Source organism: Pieris napi, chromosome 23 (assembly GCF_905475465.1).
Source record: "Pieris napi chromosome 23, ilPieNapi1.2, whole genome shotgun sequence".
Classification (NCBI taxonomy): domain Eukaryota; kingdom Metazoa; phylum Arthropoda; class Insecta; order Lepidoptera; family Pieridae; genus Pieris; species Pieris napi.
This window is the reverse complement of record NC_062256.1, coordinates 10,048,717-10,074,998: the sequence shown is the minus strand read 5'-3', so window position 1 is coordinate 10,074,998 and position 26,282 is coordinate 10,048,717. Positions and strand designations below refer to the sequence as shown.

Sequence of the window (26,282 nt, the reverse complement as noted above, 5' to 3'; positions counted from 1 at the left end):
GTAAAATGATGAGAGTAAATTTTCACGATGCGCGCGCATTCACATTTTCACAAAAAACCGACACCCTGAAGTTAGCTATAGTCAACATTTTAGATTTTTCTATTGTTAGTGTCGTTTTTTCTACAAACGTAGAATAAATTTTTTGAAAAATCTTGTTACGCCAAAGAAGTATAACTTCTTACGCGCGTACATAAGTACACACACGTTTTTATTTTCTCCATTAATTTAAATATGTGTGTGTTTTTTATTTAGAACCATACATCTAGTATACTCAAGTGGGTGAGCACTAGAATCACAAAAGCCGAAACATCGAATGCAATTTAAGAACATCGCCTCGAGCGGGCCTTTACTGTATACACAATTACGCTTTATTGCTAAATATTCGTCTCGACAATAAATATTCCTATCGTTCTGGCAGAACGTTTAACTCTTCATTCGCGCTCAATAATAAATAAGTCAATCTTCAATACACCGATTCAGTTATAATTTGTATAATTACGTTAAACGATAAATAGTTAAATCACAGATTCTACTTCTCTTAAAACTAGCCGCCTACGCGTCCCTCTTGCCGATCACGAGGAACACGTTCATGTCGTCCTTGCCCTTCACGTAGACGCTGCCCCGGGGCTCGAAGTCGTACCGGGAGGAGAGAGCCGACGCGCAAGCCTCGCCCACCTGGATCCGCTCGGGGACGCCCGTCGAGTCCATCCGCGAGGCGATGTTCACGGCGTCGCCCCAGATGTCGTAGTAGAGCTTCGAGGTGCCGATCACTCCGGCGGTGACGTCGCCGAAGTTGTACCCGATCCGAAGGATGAAGTCGAACTCCAGCAAGTCCCGATTGAAATTTTCTACGACTTTTTGCATCTCGAGGGCGAAATCCATGAGCTGGTAGAGGTGCTCGCGAGGGCCTCGCAGGGAATGTCGCAGGTCGGGGTCGAGGCCGCTGGCCGCCATGAAGGTGCTGCCTATCGTCTTTATCTTCTCGACGTGCTGGAACTCCGGCCTCTCCAACAGCTCGTCGAAGTCCGCTATCAGCTCGTTGAGAACCCGCAGATACTCCTTGCCCTTGAGATACGACTCGTCGTACATTTCGTTGAAGTTGACGATGCTCGCGAAGATGACGCCGACGTCCCTGTGGTTCTCGGAGTATTTGGCCGTGCTTTTCAGTTGGTCGGCGACGTGCCGCGGGATGATGTTGTGCAGCAGCCAATCCGCTTGATTCCTCATCGTTTGGACCTTCTGCTTGTCTCTGGTCGCGACCACGTTGCTGTAGAAACTGAGTCGATAGCTTATCTCGAACTCTCTGTTCAGAAACCAAACCAAGATCAGCAGCAACACGACGTCCAGGTAGAGCTCCTTCAGATGCATCTCGTGTCGAACGGCGTCCGACGCCGACGTCCCGTTGCTCCCCGTCGAGTCCTCCGAGAGTAAATCCGTGACGTTTGTGCCGTTTTGAGCGAATAGGTTCAGGCTCGGCGTGATATCGATCGATTCTAGAAATTGAGTATTGAGATCTCGGCAGCCGAGGAGGGATAGAAACAGGAACAGAGCCGCGTACAGAGTCACCAAGGCGTTCTTCACGAGCCAACTCATCTGGGTGAAGTTACAAAAGTGAACGATACAGACGGTCAAAAGGTAGATGTAGAACGACTGTTTCCCCTTCAGTATCGTCAGAGTTGTGTTTTGGCAAGAGAAGTTCAGCAGGACCGCCAGAATGGGGAGACTTATCAGGAGGCTGCCGGACAAGTGCCACGGGTACCAGTTCGACAGCTTCCGAAAGACCTTGACGGCCCTCCTCAGGGTCTGCGCGACGCCGTCGGGGTCCAACTTCGACCTCCACTTGAGGTAGTGCCGGTACGCGCAGAGGGACATCGCCGCCGCTTCGATGGACACGAACGCGACGAACCACCCGATGGAAAATCGCCACTCCTCGTAGACTATGATGATGGAGGCCGCGACTATCACGAATATGATCGACGACACCAAGATGTCGAGGGCGGTGTTGAAGCGCGACGTGGTCAGCGTCGGAGGGAAATCCTCGCAGTCGTCGCTCCTGTGGGCTCTGTCGCGGTAGTGCCTCTCCATGTCCGGCGTTTTGAAGAAGAGCGTGAGCCCGTTCAAGGGCGGCTGCACGAAGTAGTTGATTCCGGATCTCGCGTTGTCCTGGACGCAGCGGATGAGCTGAAGGTCGGACTGTTTCCGCAATTTCTGCAAGGACCGGACTTGCTCCTCGTCGAGCGGCGGAGGGAGCTTCGAGCGGGGGGGGATGTCGAGGGACGATTGGCTCGAGGTGTAATACCCGGAGACTCTTTGCTGCATTATGTCCACTTGGGAGGTCGCCAACGAGACGTGATTCAATACGAATATCTGAAATTATTAAACATTTTTTAAACCCAAACAACTTTTGTAAATATTTAGAGTGGAGTGCTTCCCGCGTTCAAAAATAAATTTGCAGTCTAAATAGTGTTCGAATGGTAAAATTATGAATTTTACATGAAAACGAAACGAAATTCGTTTGATATTTATAATAAAACGAATACTTGTTTTACGCCGACACTCTTAGCATCTTAACGCGTTTATCAAATTTTAGTCATTATTTAGCTCATAACAGCAGATAGTGAAGTCTACTATATAAAAATAAGTCGGGTTTTCCTTCCTGACGCTATAACTCCAGAACACAAAAACCGATTTCCACAGTTTTGCATTCGTTGGAAAGATTTCGGGCTTCGTGAGGTTTGTAGCAAAGAAAATTCAGGAAAAAAATCAACAGAAAAGCGGGATCACCAAACGAAATGTTACATAAAACGAAGCCATCTGGTGGCGAAACGGAGTTCGCCGAGTTTGCTAGTTTTGATATAAATTATTTTATCATACAAAAAGTGTTTCTCTCCTTAGAAACCATGCATAATAAGCATACGAATGAAAAGTTTAAAAATAAGTCTCTAATCTATAACCTTGGGAAAATATTCCAATGATTCCAAATTATTCTATAGCTATCTATTATAATAATTGTATTAAAAATAAAGCATCTAATAAATTACTTTGTGGTTTTTATTATCAACTATAGTTTGTTTTATTTATTTTTTTGTCGAATACTTAAGACGATAAGACTTCGAAGCTGAACAGTAATGTTTTGTTCTGAAATCGAACCCGCAATCTCGCAAAATGCATTTCATAAAACCAAAACGCCCGTCAAACACTGGTCCAACTTATCAATAACAGGTAAAAGGAAGTGCACACACCCCTATTATAATTAAACTATTTTTGCACAAAAGGAATATTTTCTGTATCAACAAAGGACAGGTTGACAACATGTTGTTTAAGATTGTTAGGAATGTTTGTAATGTGAGTTTTGAAATGTTAGTGAAAATTTGTCTTTAAGAAATTGGTTTAAGGAGAAAAGGCGTTCGGCGAAGAAAGTGCGTTTTTTGGGTTTGCTTATGTAGGATTGCGCTGTAGTCGGAGTTTGTTTCCAATAAAGTCTGCATACTGCTATTTTTAGTATAATTGTCTAACAGTTAAAAGTTTTGTTTCATTGCACAATTTTTTTGTTGAGTAGCGAAAAAGTTTCCTATAGGATATCTTAAGAATGGCTCGTTGGGTGCGCTAAATTTTCAGCATTGAAACAACAAATACCGATGTGCAGTATACACTACTTGATTGTATGTGGATCAGAAGGATTTCTAAGGCGTTAGAGAACATATATAAGTTTGTTTGTTTAGTAATAGTTTAGATTACCTGCTGCTGTATGCTAGATCGCCTACTAGTGCTTCTGATCCCTGAATCCTTCCTGCTGTTGACAGACGGGCAGAGGCTAACAATGTCGTCGGGCAGTCTGCCGGGGTGGTTCGGGACGGGCAGGTTCAATTTCCTGTCCTTCGGCCTGATCAGTTCACCCTGCGTGGCCAACGTGGAACTGCGAGCGCGACTAACTGGCCCTGGCTGGAATTTAAAATATAATAAAGAGAGTGATCAAACTGTGATGACCATGATTTTTAATTACTAAAGCCAACAAGCAAGGAAATTCACCTCTAAGTTCGGTCTCCCATACTGCGACCTGTAGCTGCTGCTCCTCGCAAACGGCGACATATTGCTTCGAGACTGACTTAAATACGACCGTATATCTATTATTTCCCTCTCGAACATCTCATTTGTACGGCTATTCAATTTGCTACTACTCTGTCTTGGCTTCTCATGAGATTCAATAACGATCGGTACTTTGCGGTAACCATTATTGGTCTGCGCGTCCCCACACTCCACTATATGTATGGTTTTGGCGCTGAAGTTCTGTTTCTTCATTTCGTGTAAAGGGGTGTCCGAATGCTTTCTTAAAAACTTCGGAACCTTCCATTGTTTTATTTTGTTTGTGTACTTTCCACAGCTACCTGTAAAACGTGTATGTTATACATTAATAAAAAACAAATTTACTGAACTGATTTTAATAGGTTGGTTGGTCGCGTTGGTTTACGCGAGTACTACAACAAATATAAACAGACCGTTTAACTCCTTATCACGTGTCTTAGTAATCTTATTATAGGTACTCATTATTTAGCGTGCGCTGCGCAAACTATTAATGAAGCACACCCGTATTTCTAGTACTCATAATTGCTTATAAGCTATTATAATCCCCATAAACAATTCATTATTCGAGTAATCAATCGATACAGAATTTTCCACGTTTTGGCAGAAATTGTACTCGTCCGAGCAACGTAAAGTTCATCATGAACTCACGAATACAGAGCCTCGCATAAGGATCAAAATCTTTCCTGAACTTAATTTGTTTTACAAGCGCTATCTCGACAACTTTTTTTTTATTTTTAAGAGCGAATTAACGCGAGTGGCATTATATAGCAATTTCAATCTTTTTTAATATACCTACTCTAAGACTTTGAACATCGTACCATACTTCGTGCTGTCTTAAATTTTGGCTCAGTGTACTAATTTGTCTATCCACTGGGTCGGGTCTAGTATAAAATACATCCATACCTAGTTAGGCGATAACGTAACCGATCGTCATGTAACACGATATAAATTTTTTTATCAATCAACTCGATATCTTAACTATATCAAATCAGATTTACGACGTATTACCACTTCATATCAACGTATCTAAATCAACAAATCTCTTGATAAAACCTATTCTTATTTCGTACGTTTCACATGACTGGGAATTACCAGTTACAGGAAATAATAAATCTTTAGCAATTAGCTTCTAAGAATCTCATCAAAGCTTTTCAGAACACGTCCGCTACGTAATAACGATTTCCTTTATAATAATTGACCCGATGTATTCGCACAATTTTTCCCATGCCCTAGTGACGTGGCCTGATTGCGGCCGTAATGTTGTAACCTATTTCTGTCCAGATGAATTAATTGGCCGTTAATGCCTAAGTTACTGTTCATTCGTTTTATAACAATACCAATTTAGAAAAACTACATAAGGGCAACGGACAGCGTTACAGCGATCTTTTCCGAGGAAAAATAAGTGCTTTATGTATCCACTTCTGTTACTATTTTTCTTATACGGGCTAGCGGGTGATACCTTTATGCCGTACATGCACATTTTTGGGTCAAATTGGGTAATTCTAACGCGGGATTGAGAATGTAAGTACTAAGCCTACACGTTATTTACCTGGCAAAGTAAATTTATGAATGGGTACAAAAATACGACTTTGACCTTTTTCAGCACCACGACGTTAATAGTGTAAGTGTGAAAGAGTTTGTTTGCCTACAAATAAACCGCTCCCCAAACTATATTCAAATAACGTCAACCGACCGATTGACGTAATTTCGCTCGAGAGCTTTGCTACGTGTTATCCCGGAACAATCCAATGGGAATATTCACAATTTAAGGGAGCTATATCCAAATTTTAATATGGAAATTCTTGCTTGAAGAAAAGGGTATTTTCCTCTTGTGAAAGAATGAAAACACCTGCCGTAGATAAACTGTTTTTTAAATGAATCTATTGGGTTTAAAAGAATTTTGTAAACGGTAGTGTAGTGTAGTAGGAGCTGCAGTTACTAATTAATAGTATTGCATCGTGCACCCGCACGGGTTTGAGCAATGTGACCTAGTGATCAGCCAGCTTAATGACGTCATCGAGCGTTTTCATGGATAATCATGTCTCAAACCAAATGTTTAACGGTGTATCTTCATATAAATAAGCCATAATTCAAAACATTATCATCATGCCTTCTGTCACGAGTGGAGACAAAGTTGTCTTAATGAAATCTCAATCGTTTTGTAACATAATTTCAATTTGAAACTTTAAATTGTTTCATTTTCCGCCTCCATATATCGCAAAATAAACAAGCGATCTCTGAACGACACGTGAGTAACTTCCGATGACCGAGCATTTGCATATAATTTAGCATTGTTTACGAATAAGTCGGGGTGGCGATAGATTTCAATAAATACGCAATCTAGATGCAAAGAGCATCACCTTCTGACTATTTAGAGTCACATTATATCTTATCTTTGGGCTACGATGATAACTAAAGCTTCATAAATAAAACTGTGGTCGTGTTTCCAATAATAAGTCAATATTTACAAGCAAATAACACTTAAAAATTAGGTTTTTGTGTGTGTACACACTGAAATATAATAAAATTGGTAAAGTGGATGGTCTAAAGAAGTTTTTAACTTCACAAATGCGTCATTTATGAACCGGTTTGGAAAATACTTTTTCGTTAATGGACGAAGTGATTGATTGGAAATAAGGTTTTTGGGTATGACAACACTGGTTTATCGCATCGAAGAACCTGATTCTAATTGAATATATATTTTATATAACAAGGGGCCAAGGGCCAGCATCATCCATGCAAAAGCAATTTTAATCAAAATACGTCAAACGTTTGATAACAATTAACTTATAACATTATTTATACTTATGCTTAATGAAGTTTACAAACATAAAAGACTCTTAGTTATTTTTAGCAGCTTAATGAACGAACGTATATGCATGTATATGGACGATAATTCACCGTTTTACTCTCACAGGCTCATTAATAATAATAATAATATATAATAACAATAATAATAACAATATATATAAAAACGTTATAATTTTGTAGTATTCCCAAACTAAATATTAGTTTTACTAAACCGCAACTATATTTAGATCTAATCGAGATTCGGATGCTGGGTAACTATAGTGAGTTCCAATAACAACTAAGCCTCGATTGCCGATGACTTAGGGCGTCTCCCTAGAACAGTTCAGGTGGTGTCTTGTTTCATCTCACTGATTAAATTAGTTTTGGCGTATTTGGTATGTGTATTCAGTGAATTTATAATGGGGCATATTACATAATTTTCACTTAGCTTACGTTTAATATATCATCACATAACTCATCATTACAGGAGATTAAAGAAGAGCTAGTTTGCTTTACTTGCCGAATCCGCGCACAAATTATTTAAAGAAGTCTATTAAGTATGAGTCTATAAGTGCAATTATTTAATCAATTACCATCTAAAATTCAAAATTTTAGCGTGTTTAATCAATTCAAAAGGGCATTAAAGATACATATTAGAATGAGCCTAGTAGACTAAAATTGGGATAGCTGCGTTCGTAAACTATACTAAGTTTCTCATGTAAATAAAAATATTTTTTTTTGTAATCAGAAATAAAGTTCTTTAAACATATACAAAAGCCTTAGATGGCATCATGCGTACAATCGCATGCATAACGATGCCATAAATTCGATTCCCGGCACAACAGAGTTATCACCTGGCTGCCTAAATACAATACCATACTTACCTAGTTGCAAAAATGTGAAAGCACTCACCGATCGACGTGGGGCTTTTCGACGAGGCATCGTTTCCGTTCACGAACCGCTTATCTCTTTTATCTTCTAACTCCGTGTCCGAGTCCAAAATACTCGGCAGAGAGCTGGCTTTATTACGAAAACTAAACGGGTTCGGCGATAGGAAGTCGGAGAACTTGGCTTCGGGTTTCGTTTTGTCGTCTGCAGAAGCGTCGCCGGTCTTCGCGGAGATAGGTAAGGGCGAATGGCTGATAGAGAGAGCCGATTGTGGGGAGGCGGCCGGAGATATGATAAGACGCAAGTTCACTGGATTGGAGGGGGTCAGGCAATCGTGGTCGTACGGAGAACTCAGCTGCCGGCCCTCTATAAAGTAGGTTTTATGACCTGGACACATATGAGGTATTAACGAAACGAATCTCATGCGAACGTAATGTTTAGGTAAACATCTTACCGAAAACTTCCTCGCCCTCTTCTAAGACGTAGGAGCCCCCGAGGAATTTGCTCGTTTCCTCGGATATATGCACACGGCCCGGCTTTCCCGTTGATTCCATTTTATTCGCGAGTGTTACGTCATTACTCCAAACGTCGAATTTAAACCTGCGAGTCCCCACTATGCCGCACAGGACGGTCCCCGTGTGGACGCCTACTCTCATATTGACACCCTCTCCTTTTTCCCGATCGAATTCTTGAATCGCTTCTATCATTCCTGAAGTATAATTATTTTCTTCTTTAAAATTAATCAAATCTTTTGTTGTTTATATTTGTATAATAGTTTTATAATTCTAGATTAAAACATATACTATGTTATAAATTAAATTGTGCATTTAGTATCAAAGAACACATAAAAAGGGTCACGCCAAAAGTTCACGTGCAGTCATAAATAATATGATCGATTTGCACTATGATGTAAATATAACATTGAGTATTAAAGAAACATATGGATGTAACAAAGATCGAGGTCAAACAAGCAATTTTATCGGTCGTTGTTACGATCGATGAATCGATAAATCATTCCATACAAAGAAAAATGAATAATTTAATGAATTTTTCACTTACCTAGTCCCATTTCAACACAGCAAGTGGCGTGGTCGGGTCTCGGCTCTGGACAACCAGATACGCAGTAGTAACAATCTCCTAGAGTGGAAATTTTCTCACATCCATGTATTAGGCACAACTCGTCAAACTTCTCAAACAGGTCATTCAATATGTTGACCAATTCCTCTGCACCTTTGTTACTGGACATTTTTGTAAATCCAACTATGTCCGCAAAAAGGATGCTCACATTATCCATTGAACTCATGTTAAACGGTCTGAATAATGATTTAATATCTGAAGCACCAGGGTTTGATGTTCTGGCCTGAAGTGGGTCATGAATTTTTGATATAGTTTCAGTTTCAGTCACTTGCTCCTCCATCAGCCAACTCGCAAGCTTTGGCGGCATTACTGAATGAATCATTTTCTCTTTCAGCTGCTTTTCCATCTCCAGCTGCCTTCTGACTAGCAAACTCTGACCCACTTTCATAAACGTACCCCTCATTCTTACAAAAGTCATAAGGTAAATATGTACACCAATTATATGTACACAAAAATGAAGTAAAATTCTGACTAACATTCCAGGATATTGCCATTCTTGTTCTGATAAATGTAAGAATACATTGAGGGTCTCAAAAGCTATAGAATACAGGAGCCCTATTGAGACACAAGCAAAGAGGGGTAATGGGGTTAAAGTATAGATTATCAATAGTATTTCAATGCACATAGTGAAGTGACCCGATTGACTTATATCGGCTATCAAAAGTGAATTTGGATCCAATTGTGTTGTCAGGGCTATGAGGGACAAGCTGAGGGTACACAGAGCGAGAGCCATAGTCATTGACAATCTGATTGTATGTACTTTATATATCTCAGTAAAGGTTAGAAACAACATTACAGATGTAATTAACAATACTCCAGCAAATATTAAACATAAAAATGGCCATTTTACACTCACATCATTCAGACCAAGTACCACAAAATAGATAAACCATGAAATGGAAAATATCAAAATGTATAAAAGTGCAAATCTGAAAACAAAAAGAAATAATTTATTACTAACTCAAGCAAAAGTATAATGTGGAATACAAAACACTATACAGGGCAATTGTTTGTACTTACCTAAATCTCAATCTTATCTGTCTGAAAGAGCTACTTCTGTACTGGCCTTCAAGTATTGGTGAGTCAAACCTTGGATTCCACCATGTTCCCGGTGCAGCCCTTTCAAAGGCAATTGGTATTGCAAAACCACAACAATTTGTAGTTGAGTTATTATGAGCCAAGTAAGCTTGCACATGCGGTGCCAGTCTAATTTGGGCATCTTCAGCTTCAGAACATTCAGCTTCGATTTTAGATTCAAACTGCTCTGAGCTTTCATTACAACTCATACAACCACTGTGAGCACTCATGGTGTTTTATTTATTCACTCGGCAACCCATTTTTTAGATGAATCCCTGAAGAAATACCATCTTGAACCTGTATAAAGAAAAACCTTTTTCTACAAGTATAATGTAAAAAATTAACACTAATGTAATTGCACCTAGTACTGTAATCATAATGATTGATATCTAGGTCATTAGAGTCATCACTAATGACCAAAAATAATTGTAAACAGAGATATTATTGTTTCTTAATTTAACTTTCTTAAATGGCATATATTAGAATATTTTTATAGTTAAAACATACTAGTGTTTTGACTAACAGCTCACCCACTTATTAAACTACTTTCAGTAAGGTAATGTTCAAATCTAACATTTATAATAAAATTTTCACAGAAGTCATGGGTCCTGTGAGGGTCGGAAAAAATAAAGCTTACAAAACATTCATAAAATGCATTTTAACATTAAGAAATACCGAAGTAAATACTAGATAGCAATTGCTGCTGTGCATAGACTCACCATTTTAAGACCAAGGTTAAAGTTTTTGTAAAACAAATCACTTTTGCAACTGTGTTTATGATAAAATAGAAAATTAACAATATAATTGGTACAAACTACAATTTAAAAATATTTTGAACATGTCAGTATTTTCAATAATTGTAACAAGACCCAATTAAAAACTCAAAACGGCTGGACAAGCGATTATTATCATTTATCATCACTAATACACTCGCGAAATTAATTTCATATTTCATAGCTCGATCTCCGCAAGCGCTAACCGTGTCAGACAAAATGACAAACTGATTACTGACTACAAGTCAAAAGAACGAATGACGAATCTGGCTTCTGTCAGAACATAAAACAATAACATAATATATTGAGATTACAGATTATCCCCAATTGTATTGTTGAGTTTACAGATTATTCCCAATTATTGTGTTATTAGATACATGAACACTCGGTATGTTCACGTTTAACGCAAAAGATGTTTTTTTGTAAACAATATACAATAACAATAGAATGAAGATGTCGAGGGGTTTTTAGGGAGTAATTTATTTAGTGGTCAATCGCCTGACGTACGAATACGTAGAAAAGGTGGGCTGCCTTCCCCGGTGAAGCCGGGCTCTTTTATCCTAGTCTGAGTTAGCTTTAACTCGAGGGTGGCTTTTAACTTATCGTTAGCTATTGTTATTGGATCTTCTGATCCGTTAAAACAAGCCATGGCCTCTACGGCACTTTTATATATATACCAGTGGTAACTGGTATGTAAGTCCATTCCGTTCTATCCTGCTCCATCTCTTCGACGGACCATCTGCCGCCATCGCGATCATAACTTTTAACTTGCTTTCTTATTTGCTTTCTCGTAAATGACATAATTTCTCATTTTTGATTCTTATAATGTGGGGTTGGATTTATAAATACGTCGCCTGAATTTGATGATACTGATTATGTAGGTATCTCGGGGGACCTTGATTGGAACCTTTCCAAGTAATTTTGGTTGCCGAAGTTGCGTCTAAGTATAAAAATACAAATAAAAAAGTACATTTCATTAGATTTTGAGTGGTTAAGGCTATAATGATTACACTGACTAAATAATATATTAAAAACTTCTGAACAACCATCGCTTTCTTTAATATAGTCTTTAATATCTTTAATATAGATAGTCGGCGCTTTTTTCCGACTAGTCGGAACATCACTAGAGTCACATCACATCATCACATGTGAACTTATGACATGTAACAGGCGTTAACGCAGGTCATATTTATAAAGAATTCAGATGACAAGCGCTACGCGCGTTGCGAATTGTGAGAGCTCGTCACTCGTCAGTCTGTTTCGATAGAGTTTAAAAAATGGAAGTGGAAGAAGCTATTATTTTGTGGTTATTTTACAAAAGTCTTCTTGAGAGACACATCCCAAGCACGTCGTTTAAAATTTTTATTTTTATAGGATTCTGAAGCTATATCCCAAATCGCTGGCCTTTTCCGGACTTCATCAATTAGTAAATCGATTTCAATATTGATATATAGAGATTCACTCATTTTGGACTGAATACGAAAAAAGCGCGCGCTCAACTGCTGAACAGTCTACGGACGTTACAACTTACATGCATGTCAAAGCGCCAGGCAACTCGCGATCACCTGCGTTAAGTGTTAACGTGTGCTCAATGCTCATGTGAACACTGAACAGTTGTATGATAATACCACAAGTGTCTAGTCGCGTGATTTGCAAACGCGTGTCAAATTTTTGCCATCTGAACATGGCCTAATAGTAACCGAGTAACGTAATACGCAATCATATGAACCAAATCCTAATTTAAAAAAAAAAATTGTAGCAAAATCAAGAGCTAGGCGACATAATATTTGAAATATATTATTCACCTGGAACGTAGACGGACTATGGTTCTATACTCTATCTACGACCTGGAACTATTCATATCAGTCACAAAAAATAAAACCCATGTTCGGTCATTTAAATTCAAATTCAAAAATCATTTATTCACGTAGGTAACACAGCACTGTACACTTGTGATTCGTCATTAAAGAAATACATGTTAATGCTTCTAATTTTACATTTACCGCCAGTTCTCAAATCAAGGGCGTAGAACGGAAGAGAAGAACTGGCAATAAACTCTCCGCCACTCTTTTTAATCGCCATGTTTTTTTTTTACACAACGTTTGTAAGGAGCTGCAACCATTACACCATGTTCCACATGACATCTTAAGTAATTAATAATAATAACATAAATTAAAAACAAAGACTTGTCCCCTATCAGCAGGAGGCATGGTGAAATAGGAGCACGCACTTACATTCTAGTGGGAACAACACGCAAACACATAGTCGAAATAATTAACATCACCGCATACACGAATTCAAGTACGACAGTCACCAAAGTTTAAAAGTACCTATCAAAAAGTCAATACTCTATTACATTTCGTCGTCATTTTTACTAGTAACAAAATATAACCCATATAATGTGTATTGGTAATAAAATAATAAGAAATTAATATGTAATTAAAATTTTTATTTTATGTAATTAAAAATATATTTATTTAAATAAGATAAACAATGTTGGCATAGTGGTTTAAGCGTGCAAGTCGTCTTTGAGGCCGTGCGTCCGAATCACGCCTATTCACCAGTGGATTTTTCTTACTCATAGACAGAAGACATTATAGAGAAAACCGGCATGCCTAAGATTACAAAATCAACAGCCTTTGCAGGCACAGGAAAAATAAAATGACAAAATATAAAATAAAGCATTTTGAAATAAATGTTCATTATTATAACCATTTAGTAAAGATATATAAGTAATACATTGCTCTTGGAAGACATATGATATATGTGTAAAATCTTTTTATAGCCAGTGGACTGCAAAATGTGTAAATTTATTACTCTTGTATTGAGCGCACACCTTCAGCTTCAGCAAATCTGAACACAGACAAAATATAAATTCTTTTATCACAATATATTTTACAAATACAGCACCATTTATTGCTTATACCTTAAATCTTTATAAAAAATTTTTCAATAGTTACAAAATGCAATATCATATAACATGGAGATATTCATTGTTATTAACTATAATAGTAACACAACTTGTAGAGTAGCTCATTCTCCATAATATTAACTAAAATCACAATCAATTTCATCTACAAAAATATATAAAATTGTATGGATCCTAAGATATTAATCATTGTACATTCCATCCAATAGGAAATCCATTCTTTTATAATGTCGGTTTTTCCAGGCATCTTGTCCTCTCTTTAGAGCCATGTACCCAACAACTGCAAACATTGGTACAACTAATATAGTTATTACAATAGGCATAACAAGATCAGGATGACTATTTTCATGAATTTTTTTCACTTTGGAATCTGGCTGGAATTCAATCTTTTCACTCAACTTGTCCAAAATTTGTGAGGAAAGTACAGTTGGCTTATGTACTATTGTTTTATTATGCTTTTCTTCAATTTGCAACCCACTTTTGTTTGAAATAGGTTTAAGAGTGTTTGTGAAATTGGAACTTTCATCTAGTGTGATCATATCACCACTAGAAAGTGAATCTTTCTCATTACTTTTATTTTCTTCGAGGTGATATTTTACACCTTTTCGTGGAACTACCGAATTGCTTTTATTTTTCACTAGTTCTGTATCTAAATTTATAACCATAGAATTATTTTCTTTTGGTAAAGTGACTGTTGTGTTTGTTAGAGGGCCACCCTCACTCTCAATTAATAACTTTTTGTTCAAGTGCTGTAGTAAGTTAGGAAGAATTTTAATATCGTTTGAAGTAGTTACAATTTGTTCGGAGTACACGTTCTTTGTAGAAGGCAGAAATAAAAACACGGCACAAAATAGTCGAATAAGAGTCATGTTTATCTTTGGCTTTTAAAAAACAAAAAAGTAACTACCACTTAATAAAAAAATAAGTAAAAACTGATTAAAAATATACATAAAAAGCTACAAAAGAAAATAATTATTATAAAAATAAAAGTTATGCTGTTTACCTACACCATCACAACAATTGATGTCAAAAATTAAAATGTAAAAGCTATTAGCTAAAGGACGTGTCAACACCAAGACTCGACGTTGTCAGCAGTCAGACGTCACTCAATACTTGGCAGACTTTAAAGGTAGAGACTGTCAACATTTAACTTCAATCATATGTTAATTGACAACCTTGACAAATTTGACTTTCAAATGACATATCTATTAATAAAAATATTACGATTATGCGTTTCATGAGATCAGATATTTTTATTATGTTTTATATTTTTACTATAGGAACTTTGTAAGGTGTTAAATTATGAAGTAGAGATTTAAATTCATTAGTTAATGATTATTTTTCACGATGCGCACTCGTAGTAATTCTGGTGTACGTTTAGATTACTACCAGAGAATTGTACATAAGTTAATTCTTGACCACCAGCAGCCTGTGACTGGCTTGTTTCCAGCTAGCCCTCATAACGATCACGCTTGGATAAGAGACAATTTGTATTGTATATTAGCAGTATGGGGTCTTTCTATGGCCTTCAAGAAAATAGCAGATCAAGATGAAGATCGGGCCAAAACTTATGAATTGGAACAAAGCTGTGTAAAGCTTATGAGAGGCAAGCACAACACATATGAATAGTATTGCTAAGTTACTATTAAGAAATTTTCTAGTAAATATTTTATTTTTAGGTCTTCTTATGGCTATGATGCAACAAAAAGAAAAAGTTGAGAAATTTAAGAGTACTCAAAATCCATTAGATTCTCTTCATGCTAAATATTCATCAATCACGGGTCGTATTGTTGTTACAGACACAGAATGGGGTCATTTACAAATAGATGCCATTTCCCTTTACCTCCTTGTCCTAGCCCAAATGACAGCATCTGGGTTGCAAATTGTATTTTCACTTGATGAAGTAGCCTTCATTCAAAATTTAGTTTTTTATATTGAATCAGCTTATTGTACACCTGATTATGGAATTTGGGAAAGAGGTGATAAGACAAATCATGGTCTCCCTGAACTGAATGCTAGTTCAATTGGAATGGCTAAAGCAGCATTGGAGGCAATGAATGAGTTGGATTTGTTTGGAGCTCGAGGTGGTCCATCTAGTGTGATTCATGTTTTAGCAGATGAAGCGCAAAAATGTCAGGCAGTATTGCAATCAATGCTGCCTAGAGAATCTAATAGTAAAGAATTAGATTCAGGGCTCCTCTCCATTATTAGCTATCCAGCATTTGCTGTTGATGACCCATCTTTAATAGCAAAAACAAGGGAAACTATTGTAACTAAATTGCAAGGGAAATATGGCTGCAAAAGATTTCTGAGAGATGGCCATAAAACACCTAGAGAAGATCCAAATAGGCTTTATTATGAGCCTTGGGAATTAAGAATGTTTGAAAACATTGAGTGTGAATGGCCATTGTTTTTCTGTTATTTAATAATGGACTACTGCTTTCAAGGTGATAAAAATAGTGTCTCTGAATATATGCAAAAGTTAGAAATGATTATGATTAGGAAGGATGAAGGTATGAAGCTGGTGCCAGAGTTGTATTCTGTGCCTGCAGATAAGGCACATTTGGAACAAAGCGACCCTGGCAGTCAGGAAAGGATTCCTCTTGGGAGGTGTCCTTTCATTTGGGCTCAATCATTATATATTCTTGGAAAGCTGTTACAGGAAGTGAGTATATATTTCCAATAATATCTGCCTAACCAATTCCTTGGTGGTGTTTATATATTTAAGGCCGGCAACGCACTCGCGAGCCCTCTGGCATTGTGAGTGTCCATGGGCGGCGGTATCACTTAACATCAGGTGAGCCTCCTGCCCGTTAGCCCCGTGTTTTATAAAAAAAAAAAAAAAATATTTAACATAATTGTTGTTTAGATTTTTGGTTTAGAAGTGTGGGTTTTTTTTAGTATAACGGGCAGGAGGCTGACCTCATGTAAAGTGATACCGCAGCCCATGGACACTCCAGAACATTGTCGGAAGGCTCTAGTGGCGCAGTCAAAAGGCGCAAGTGCGTTGCCGCATTGGATTTAGTTGACCACAGTCCGACACTCCACGTTGCAGGGTTACAACTTCAAACACAAGTTTCTTTCGATACTAATCGACAACTGCCCGAGAAATACCTGCACGGCCAGTGTATAGATACTCTACAGTCCGCATAGCAATGAATGATAATAAACAGTGTATCATGGCCTATCCCCAATACTGTTTATTATGCATATGGGTGATACAGAGCATTGTGGGTGTGGCGTGAAAGCTTAGGTTTAGGTCGGAACATGCTTGGACGCTGACGAACTTGATGGTCCGATCAGCGCGAATGCTGGAAGTCCAGTTGTATAATATCTCGGGGAGCCTCATAGCTTCGAAAGAAGTGCTCTGTGCCTCACCCGATCGAAGGCTTACGCTATGCCCAAACTTACCGCCAGCGCCTCCCCCTCGGACTCAATTGCCTCTGTCCACCTATGTTTAAGATAAACGAGAAGGTCACCAGCTGAGCGAATAGGAAGAAAGCCGTACTGGCTATCGCTAATCAGCTAGTGGCCCTCTAGATAGGAGCTGACCGTTAATAGTGATTTCCGCTATTTTGGAGAAAAAGTAGGTTATCGTTATTGGGCGATAGTTGGACGGATCAGAGCGATCGCCTTTTTTAGGGACCGGAAAGTGGAATTCGACTTCCAGCGGCCCAGAATATCGGCCTACACCTTTGCTGTGAGGGCCAGCGAGTCATCCTCCATGTGCAGTGGTGGAATGGAGGGCTGATAGAAATTTCTTCTGGACAGCAAGAGTCCAGAAGGCTCAAGTCCCTGAAGGCAGGCGGGCCAATATCTCGCCAAACCTGCAATGTGCTCTGTGTTCGCTCTAGCGATTTCCCGTTTGAAGGACTGGATGCTGAGTTAAATAATTTTTAAAATCGCCGAAAGTCGCATCACAGGATATCGGCGCTTCTGCACAAACTATACTAAAGCATTGATCGCTTACGAGCGTTTAAACTAAGGCAGGGACTTGCCACCAATCGGCACCGTAGATAGTGGAATAAAAAGTTCCATGTTGTATGTGCTGCATGAGTCAGTGGATTTCCTCATTTCCGCAGTCTACGTGCAGCCAGAGATTATAAAGCTCTGTTCCTTCGAGCGTCCTGAGGCGCCGAGAGCAGACATACTCACAACCTACCGCCCGCGGCACAAATGAATGTTCTAATTTGTACACCGGGTAGGAGAGGTACGAAGTATCAGCCGGGGAGGATATCTAAGTCTCAGTGAAATAACCTCTGGCACAGGTTATTTCAGCAGTGGGGGACGGCGTAATATTTTCTTTTATCTATTATACTAGTATATAAATTACTTTTGTCACTTACAGGGTTTTCTTGCCGTCGGCGAGTTAGATCCATTGAACAGAAGGTTATGTTCGGAAAAGAAACCTGACGTCGTAGTGCAAATAGTCATATTGGCTGAGGATAGTGAAATCAGAGACAAATTAATGGAGTATGACCTACACGTGCAAACCATTCATGAAGTAGCTCCAATTGAAGTCCAGCCAGCGAGAGTGCTGAGTCATCTCTATACTTACTTAGGTATTGCATTTAAATATTCGAGTGACTGTTACATCAAGTTGAATGATTAAAAAGGCGATTTAAAAGAGTGGCGGAGAGTTTATTGCCAGTTCTACTCTTCCGTTCTACGCCCTTGATTTGCGATCTGGCAGTAAATGTAAAATTAGAAGCATTTCATTTTTTTTGACGTTCATAAGTGTACATTGTGTTGTTACCTATATGAATAAATGATTTTTGAGTTTGAATTATTTGTCAAAGTCAAGTCAAATCATTTAGTCCATTTAGACCACCTAAAATGGCACTTTTGAATGTTAAATAAAATATAAAGATGATCTAAGGCAGAAAAGTCAGAACAAACGCTGGCCGCTGGTAAAGTAGTATTGGGTAATATTATTAGAAATAAGTTTAAACGATCATTATGTTAACTTAATGATAGGTTGCCTGCCTTTAAACTTTTACAATGTTTAAACCCGAAACCAGGCACATGGTACATTTAAATGATAATATTTTCCTAAAAAATAATACTATGTAATATTAGATCTAGTGTTTCACATTAAATGAGAGTCATAATAATGGTATATGTTTTTAGGTAGAAACAAAAAATTGGGTTTGTCGGGAAGAAAGTCGCGGGACGTGGGAATATTAAGTACGAGCAAGCTTTATTCATTAAACGATAGAATCTTTGCGTTTACACCGCAGGTGAGTCTCTTAAATAGTTTTGAAAACATGTTTTTATTTTCTTTACAAAATAATTAGCGACATTGTTTTGTTTGTTAGTTCTCTGATATGAAGCGTTTCTACATAGCGTCTGACTATGAACTGATGGTAGACATGCTCAAATCAGAAATTTATTTCTTGAAGTCCTCGTGGCAAAATCTCCTGGGAAGGCCTCTTATTGTATTAACTTTGAATCAAATGAATTTAGGTATTTATTCCAAATTTATTTAGTTCGCTTACTTTGTGCCCCGTTCAAACAAATTAACACTTATGTCGGCTTTTAATACGAGTATGTGGTAACGTGCATACCACGCTTTGAGTTGCATTTACCATCGCTACAATAAATAGTAGTACATTGGATCATTGGATTGGTTTTACAACAATTTTAGATGTGCGATAACCAGCATATAACTGACTTTTGTTACAACAATGATAATGGAGAAGTTTCTATTAGAAATGACATAAAAGTAACACTGACGCGAGTATGCCAATAACGTATAAACGATACGTGATTCGTCTATTACTACGTTAAGTTAAATAATGTATTTATAACAAATATTAATAGTAACTTAGTAGAAACTGCTCTACTATTATTGGTGGCCGTGACTCTGGCATTTTAGGATAAATAGCCATCGTCAAAGATTACAATATAATGTCGTATTCCCCTGTTCCCTTGTTGTCATAACACCCGCATGAATGCCCCAGAACTTTGACTACGAGGAGTACTACATGACTCGCGACCCGGCGTTGCTCGCCAGCACGTTTACGGCGAACGTGGCTTTCCTTGGCATGAGTTGGAAACAAATGTTGGGAAGACCGACAATTACCTTACTTGCCACACAGTATTTATTAGGTATTTTTAATTTATACTGTTCTATGTATAACGCATGGGCGTACTTTAAGTTACAATGAGATGGCATAATATACTAATGAAATGTAGCAAATCATTTTGAACCTGTCTTAAACAAAAAAATATTGATCGAGGTACCTATTTAAAAAATGCATGTATGTGTTGGTTGTAAATAAATAAAAGGCAATGGTTGTTTTCGGCCCTAGCCTTGTATTCAAACCTTAATGTATACGGAGCTTTAATTGATCGGATACATTGTGCTTTGTAACTAAAACTTTCGCTAACTTTCTCTAATGTCTTGTTGCTAAGAAATCGAATATCTATAATGAAAATGTAAGCTTAATTTGACAACAATTTCAGATCATGGTAAAATCCCAATGGCCATGATAACAACGATGAAGAAGTTGAAGTCCGGTTACATTAACGGGACGAGAGTGACTCTCGGTAACCTCGGGGACTTTTTAAGCACTTCGGCCATAACTAACTTGAGTTTTCTGGGAAGCCAGGAGGACGGGTATCCTGATAGTATGTGTGAAATTTGTAAAAATATACATTAACATATCACTTCTTTTACTTTTACTCATTTGGGAGACGTATTTTGTGTTTATGGTCAAAATTTTCTCCCCATATTTAATGATGAACATAAAATTTTGCGAAATAACCACCCAAAGCTACTAAAAGGATTTCAATAAGTTTTAGCATAATTGTTTATAAATATGCGAAGGATAAACTAACATATATCCAACAACACAAAACTATTTAATTGTGAAACTGTGTTTAGATTATGCAGTATTAGTATCAATTCAATTGACATAACGCCTTTTTCCTTTGTGTTAAGGTACATTTTGTTATGTCGCACCTTACAGAACTGAATCCGCAAGTACAAAGCTACTTGGAGGAACATCTATTGAAGTCCTTCAGCACTAAGGTCAATTTCTTATCTAAGCCGACTGCACCGCGAGGTCGCACTCTGAGGAGACGGATGTCAGTCAGAGGCGCCATCAAGAAGACCAGGTCTATTAATGTCGATTGTGAGTAGATATTTGTTTGTTTCCAACAGGTAAACAGTTTTACTTATGTATGTTTAACTTTTAAATGAGCAGTGTTGGCCTAGTGGCTTCAGAGTGCGACTCTCATCCTTGAAGTCGGTCGGGGGTCGTTCGATCCCCGGCTGTGCACCGATGGACCATTTGCGCATTTAACATTTGCTCGAACGGTGATGGATATCATCGTGAGAAAACCTTCTTGCCTTAGAGCCAAAAAGTCGACGGCTTGTATCAGGCACAGGAGGCTGATCACCTGATTGCCTAATAGATTGGCACATGATCATGAAACAGATACCTAATAGATAAGCCTTAAAAAGATTGCCACTGGTTATTGTTATTATATTTGTAACTTGTCAATTACAAAAGAAATACAATTTTTTTCAGCGGAGACTTTGGGAATGGAAGGAGAGAACGTCGGTCCGCAACAAGGGGTTCTCGAACGGAAACCTTCGTGGCTGGAAGTGGACCCTATGTTCGGACGCAGCCCCTCACCGGAGGACCCCAAGAGGAGAGCCTTTTCCAAGTAAGCTGTTTTATTTTATCCTGACTTTATTTGTATAGAAATACGTATTGAAGCAAATGTAAAATGACGGTAGATGCAACAACTTGATTTGAATGAATTTTGTTATGTTTCGTCTTTATTTATTTGTCGAGGCCACCGGCAATCGCCTGAAGCAGGGCACGGTAACATCCTTCTCCGCATCCCGTCACGAGATAAATGATGTCACGTTGACTTTTAACTGAGATGTCTCTCTTTTCCCCTTAATAAATTTATGATTTATTGCAAATAGCGAAATTATGTTGGAAAAGATTAATGTTTATGTTACATATAATGGTTCGAATGGGTCAGGCGTAATTAAAACTAATTATATCAAATCAAAATCATTTATTCATTTAGGTAACATAATGTACACTTATGAACGTCAAAAGAGAAATATATGTATATGAAATGCTCCTAATTTTACATTTACTGCCAGTTCTCAAATTAGAACTGGCCATAAACTCTCCGCCACTCTTTTTAATCGGCAAGTTTCTTATTTTACTCAACGTTTGTATAGAGCTGCAACCATTACACCGTGTTCCACATGACATCTTAAGTAAATAATTAATAGTTAATTATAATCGACACATTTCAGGGGCACGTCCACCACCAGCTTAGCGGTGACTCCCACTATCGCGATCACCAAAGAGAGTTCTCCGTCGCCACCCAAAGACGAAGGTAACACTTTTCTTACTTTTCCATGTTTCTCCTTTCCTTTCTAATTTATTCGTAACTTAAGTCGAATTTCATGAAACCGTATTGCCCTTTCAGCCTCCAACAAGAACGTGGTGGTGCGCAATCGCACGGCCTCCGAAAACCAGAACTTGGTTTACGCGGAACAAGAGACGGACGAGCTCATCGGCATGCTGCGGGAGACCGAGAGCTTGGACGAGCAGGGGGACATCCTGCAGTACCTGGTCGACACTCACGGCCTGGACTTCGGGACCGGTGAGTGCGCGCGCGCAGCTTTGCCGATCGTATATCGAATTCAATAATTCCTTTTCATAGTATATGCGAGTGATTAAATACATATATCTATGTCGAAGGGGTTCTCGAGAACGGCAAAAGCGTGACGGTGAAGGACCTCCTGAAGATCCTGTACGAGAAGGCCTGTTCGCAAAAGCTGTGGGGCCTGGTGAGGCACTCGGCGGGGATGTTGGGGAAGAGGGTGGAGGACCTGGCCAAGGCCGTCACGGATCTGCTGGTTCGGCAGAAGCAGATAACGGTGGGGATGCCTCCCAACAACGAGTACACCATCACCGCGCCGCTGCCCGAGAACGAACTGCGGCAGCTCATCCACTGCGTGAGTATTACCCCGGTCTATGGGAGCGTTCAAGTATTGCGTCACGCAATTTTTGGAGATAATTGGCCTCTCCCCCTCCCCTCCGTGTAACGCGCCGTAACGTTTTTCTGTACCCCACAGTAAAACGTTTCGTGACCACCCAGTGACTCTTTATACCTAAAAGTTACCATTATGTGTATGTATGTTGTGTATGTAATATTAACAATAACGCGTAATTCTACGTTTTACAAAACGACCCCCCCCCCCCCTAAAATATGTTACGTAATACTTGACGCTTTGGGTTGAGCTTTTTTGAAATATCGATTAAAAGTATTAAGAAAATGCATTCCATTTCATGCAGTCATTACGCCGAACAATCTCTAAAGATGGGAATCGAAAGGTAATCGGTAGGTTCACTCTCAAACTCAAAAAGAGGGAAAATTAAAATAGTTTGTTCCCAATTTGGCCAGGCTTACGGCGACGACGAGAGCACGGCGATGTTGACCCAAGAGCTGCTGGTGTACCTGGCCATGTTCATTCGGACGGAGCCGCAGTTGTTCCTGGAGATGCTGCGGCTGAGGGTGGGGCTCATCATTCAGGTATCGCCTTCCTCTTAGATGCGGTGGAATTTTGAAGCTTTGGGAACGATCGAAACTAGATTTGTTTAAATTGTTTAAGGTGATGGCGACGGAATTATCCCGCACTCTCTCTTGTGACGGGGAAGAGGCATCGGAACATCTCCTCAACTTGTCGCCGTTTGAGATGAAGAATCTCCTCTATCACATCCTGAGCGGGAAAGAGTTTGCGATTAATAGCGGTGAGTTCGTACTGTTTTTAGAGCAAATTATTTCTCACACCAAACAGCGACTATTTATTTATAAGAATTAAACAGGAAAATTTCATTAAAATGATACCTCCAAATTTAATAATTTTTGTTCATATTAAAGATAAATATATAAAAATATTTTGTTTACAGCAAACTCAGTGTTCGGTATACCGCTAAAGTTTAGGAAGGAAGGCGAGTTTCCTCTTTTGTCTTGTCCGTTTTTGCACATTTCCCTGTTTGTCTAACTGTTCCCCGGTTATTAATAAATAATTATTAACTATATTTTTATCATAATTCGAAACATTTCGGCTTCGTCCCGTGTTAAGTTGCATCGTTCCAATTTCCAAAGTAACGTTCTATTTGAACAGTAAAGTGATCTGGATGAAGCCCCTTAACCTATAGATTAAAGAAACAATAAACTGCACTGGCAGCAGTTGGCACAGACCACGCATCAACAGAAATATCAGCTACGCTCTATGTCTATGCTTAAGTGATTTTTGTTTTATAAAATTATGCGTGACAATGCTTGTATTCTTCGATTAATTTGATTGTTATTTTTGAATGTTCTTCGATAATAGTATCGTAGTATGCATCGACACGAAGAATGTTGCCCGTAACCATAAATTAATATAAATGTCGTCTCGTATAATCTATGCGAGTTCTAACAAAACTGGAAACGTCGAGTGATGTCTAAAATAAATTCTCGTTTATTTTCGCTGAAAAAGTTTTAACTCGCATCAAAGTTAGATTTCGAGCCTTTTTTTTTCATAGGTCGAGGTAACTTCTCTATTGTGAGCAACAAATCGACTCGGTACGGGAAGAAGTCTCAAATCGTACTCGAAGGACAGACTCTTCAAGGCATCGAAGACGGTGAGTGTACCTCGTAGATAAATAGGAATAAGGAAATTTAAGTTTATTGATTATTTGTCTTCTTATTATTATTTTTATTTAATATTTAAACACGGCGCAGGCGCCGATTTGCCTACGAACTCGACAGTCGACGATCGCATCTACACACTACTGACTAATTGACATCTTATAACCTATAAGATGTCCATGATATTGCGTGGTGCTGCCATTCTAATAAAACAAATGTATTTAATTATATAAATATAATTCGTTATCGAAGCTCCGGCGGTGGAGCCGGATCGCCAAGGGCAGTGGTTGAGACGTCGGCGCTTGGACGGAGCTCTCAATCGAGTTCCGAGAGATTTCTATCCGAGAGTGTGGGGCGTCTTAGAAAAGGTATTTAATCTATTTATGTTATGTGATATCCGGTTATGTGCTCTCCAATATTTAAAAAATAAAATAAATAGAATCCATAGACTTATTAGAACTCGGTGTTTTATGTTTTCACCCATTCCATTTATAATAATGAAGTGTTTGCCGTATGTTATCAATGTCTCTAAAATGGAATAAAAAAAGATAAGTAATGTTATTCCAAGTTGTTTTAATACTTTGTCTAAGAACAATAAATAAATCAATATGAAATATCTAAATAAATTTAATTGATTTTGGAAAGAAAATTTTGAGAGTTCCTTATAAACATAACAATATTTTGAGCAATCAATAAATTAATTGGTGATTTATTATATAGTCAAATTGCCGAACTTTTTATCGACGCCGGTGGTTCTTTCCAGTGCCAAGGTCTGGTCATCCAGGGGAAGACGCTGCAACCGAACTTGACCCAAGAGATGACGCCCGGAGAGTTGAAGTTCGCGTTGGCCGTCGAGACGGTGCTCAACTCGATCCCTCAGCCCGAGTACCGGCAGCTGGTGGTGGAGGCGCTCATGGTCCTGACGCTCATCGTGGAATACAAAACGATCGACAACTTGGGGGGCACCATCACGGTGGAGCATTTGGTGCACAAGGCGAATCAGATATTTTTGGAAGATCAGGTGAGTTTATTTATATGTCGATTTCATTTTTATCGATCGAACGGTGCTAACGGCGGAACGATTGCAGATGCGTTGCAACGGCGACGCCACCCTGTGCTGTGCGAAGCCCGAGTGGGGGGGCGGGGGGCAGGTGTGCGGCGGGGCGGCGGGCGTGTGCCAGCTGCTGTACGACAGCGCCCCCAGCGGCAGCTACGGCACCATGACGTACCTGGCCCGCAGCGTCGCGACCCTGCTGGCCGACAGGATGCCGCCCGACACGCCCATCGAGTGCACCATCACGTAACTGGCAATACTAACTTCACTAAATTTCTTTTTATATCATTGCCGGTAGTTACGTATATTTTATTTATAAATAAATCGTAGTATTGTTTTATATAATTAATTGATGAATCTAAGTCCATTTCACTGAAAAGTTACTTGATTTACTCCTCCTTATAAGACTAATAATTAAGCAATAATTTCGTTTTTGAATATAACTTCAAATTAGGTCGTCATATTTGATGTTGCTGAAACTTTATTTCCCATATTTAATGTTATCAAGGCCTGCAGCAATGGAATCCAAGAGTTCAGAAATAAATAAATATTGTTTAATTTGGTAAATGAATTTAAATGTGAATTTAAAAGTTTTCTCTTTATGTATATAAAATAAATAATAAATAAAACTTTTAAATTCAAATTCACAATTGATTTGCATGAAGTATTGTTGACATACTCTTTGAAATTTAAGTTACACTTGGGATAAGCTGTTATTGCTAAACAGTCATAATTTGTTGAAGTTAAAAATTTTCAGTATACTTTGCTAACATTATATTTAACAAATGTGCGAGTAAACATTGTTTAGTACGGCCATACATACGGCCCTTGTATTAGTTAGAATTAATATGAAAAAAAGACATAAAACCAT

At 38.6% G+C, this 26,282-nt stretch overlaps 3 protein-coding genes across 10 annotated transcripts; 1 reads left to right on the top strand and 2 right to left on the bottom strand.

The window, feature by feature from the left end:
* Positions 1–475: 475 nt before the first annotated feature.
* LOC125061353 (adenylate cyclase type 9) lies at positions 476–11,001 on the bottom strand. Of its 2 annotated transcripts, none has more exons than XM_047666749.1 (8): positions 10,695–11,001; positions 9,919–10,272; positions 8,821–9,827; positions 8,216–8,470; positions 7,786–8,127; positions 4,030–4,385; positions 3,739–3,942; positions 476–2,367 (listed from the first exon to the last, which is right to left on the bottom strand). In XM_047666749.1, exons 2-8 carry the CDS (start codon positions 10,203–10,205, stop codon positions 553–555), a joined length of 4,266 nt encoding a protein of 1,421 aa, XP_047522705.1. In that variant the 5' UTR covers positions 10,206–10,272; positions 10,695–11,001; the 3' UTR covers positions 476–552. The 2 variants fall into 2 exon arrangements, with proteins under 2 accessions (XP_047522705.1, XP_047522704.1); XM_047666748.1 differs by having other exon boundaries at positions 7,786–8,148; positions 10,695–11,000.
* Positions 11,002–13,180: 2,179 nt separating this feature from the next.
* LOC125061230 lies at positions 13,181–14,715 on the bottom strand. Its single transcript, XM_047666548.1, has one exon. It carries the CDS (start codon positions 14,544–14,546, stop codon positions 13,860–13,862), a length of 687 nt encoding a protein of 228 aa, XP_047522504.1. The 5' UTR covers positions 14,547–14,715; the 3' UTR covers positions 13,181–13,859.
* Positions 14,716–14,895: 180 nt separating this feature from the next.
* On the top strand, positions 14,896–26,016 carry LOC125061227 (probable phosphorylase b kinase regulatory subunit alpha). Of its 7 annotated transcripts, none has more exons than XM_047666541.1 (19): positions 14,896–15,283; positions 15,357–16,342; positions 18,026–18,239; positions 18,808–18,910; positions 19,634–19,788; positions 20,146–20,310; positions 20,652–20,816; positions 21,216–21,354; positions 21,968–22,050; positions 22,144–22,320; positions 22,419–22,675; positions 23,016–23,054; positions 23,125–23,253; positions 23,333–23,471; positions 23,631–23,672; positions 24,252–24,350; positions 24,610–24,725; positions 25,121–25,378; positions 25,446–26,016. In XM_047666541.1, exons 1-19 carry the CDS (start codon positions 15,025–15,027, stop codon positions 25,659–25,661), a joined length of 3,741 nt encoding a protein of 1,246 aa, XP_047522497.1. In that variant the 5' UTR covers positions 14,896–15,024; the 3' UTR covers positions 25,662–26,016. The 7 variants fall into 7 exon arrangements, with proteins under 7 accessions (XP_047522497.1, XP_047522495.1, XP_047522496.1 ...); XM_047666539.1 differs by having other exon boundaries at positions 18,808–18,917; positions 19,641–19,788; XM_047666540.1 differs by lacking the exon at positions 19,634–19,788 and adding an exon at positions 18,996–19,143 and having other exon boundaries at positions 18,808–18,917.
* The last annotated feature ends 266 nt before the right edge of the window (positions 26,017–26,282 follow it).

Bases quoted from the DNA above. Each gene is read 5' to 3' on its own strand.
- LOC125061353 (XM_047666748.1), bottom strand. From the start codon at position 10,205: ATGAGTGCTCACAGTGGTTGTATGAGTTGTAATGAAAGCTCAGAGCAG. The intron at 9,828-9,918 runs GTAAGTACAAAC...TTTTGTTTTCAG, and splicing joins CAGATAAGATTGAGATTTAG to ATTTGCACTTTTATACATTT. The intron at 8,471-8,820 runs GTAAGTGAAAAA...ATTATACTTCAG, and splicing joins CTGTGTTGAAATGGGACTAG to GAATGATAGAAGCGATTCAA.
- LOC125061227 (XM_047666541.1), top strand. From the start codon at position 15,025: ATGCGCACTCGTAGTAATTCTGGTGTACGTTTAGATTACTACCAGAGA. The intron at 22,051-22,143 runs GTAACACTTTTC...TTGCCCTTTCAG, and splicing joins GTCGCCACCCAAAGACGAAG to CCTCCAACAAGAACGTGGTG. The intron at 22,676-23,015 runs GTGAGTATTACC...CATTTCATGCAG, and splicing joins TGCGGCAGCTCATCCACTGC to TCATTACGCCGAACAATCTC.
- LOC125061230 (XM_047666548.1), bottom strand. From the start codon at position 14,546: ATGACTCTTATTCGACTATTTTGTGCCGTGTTTTTATTTCTGCCTTCT.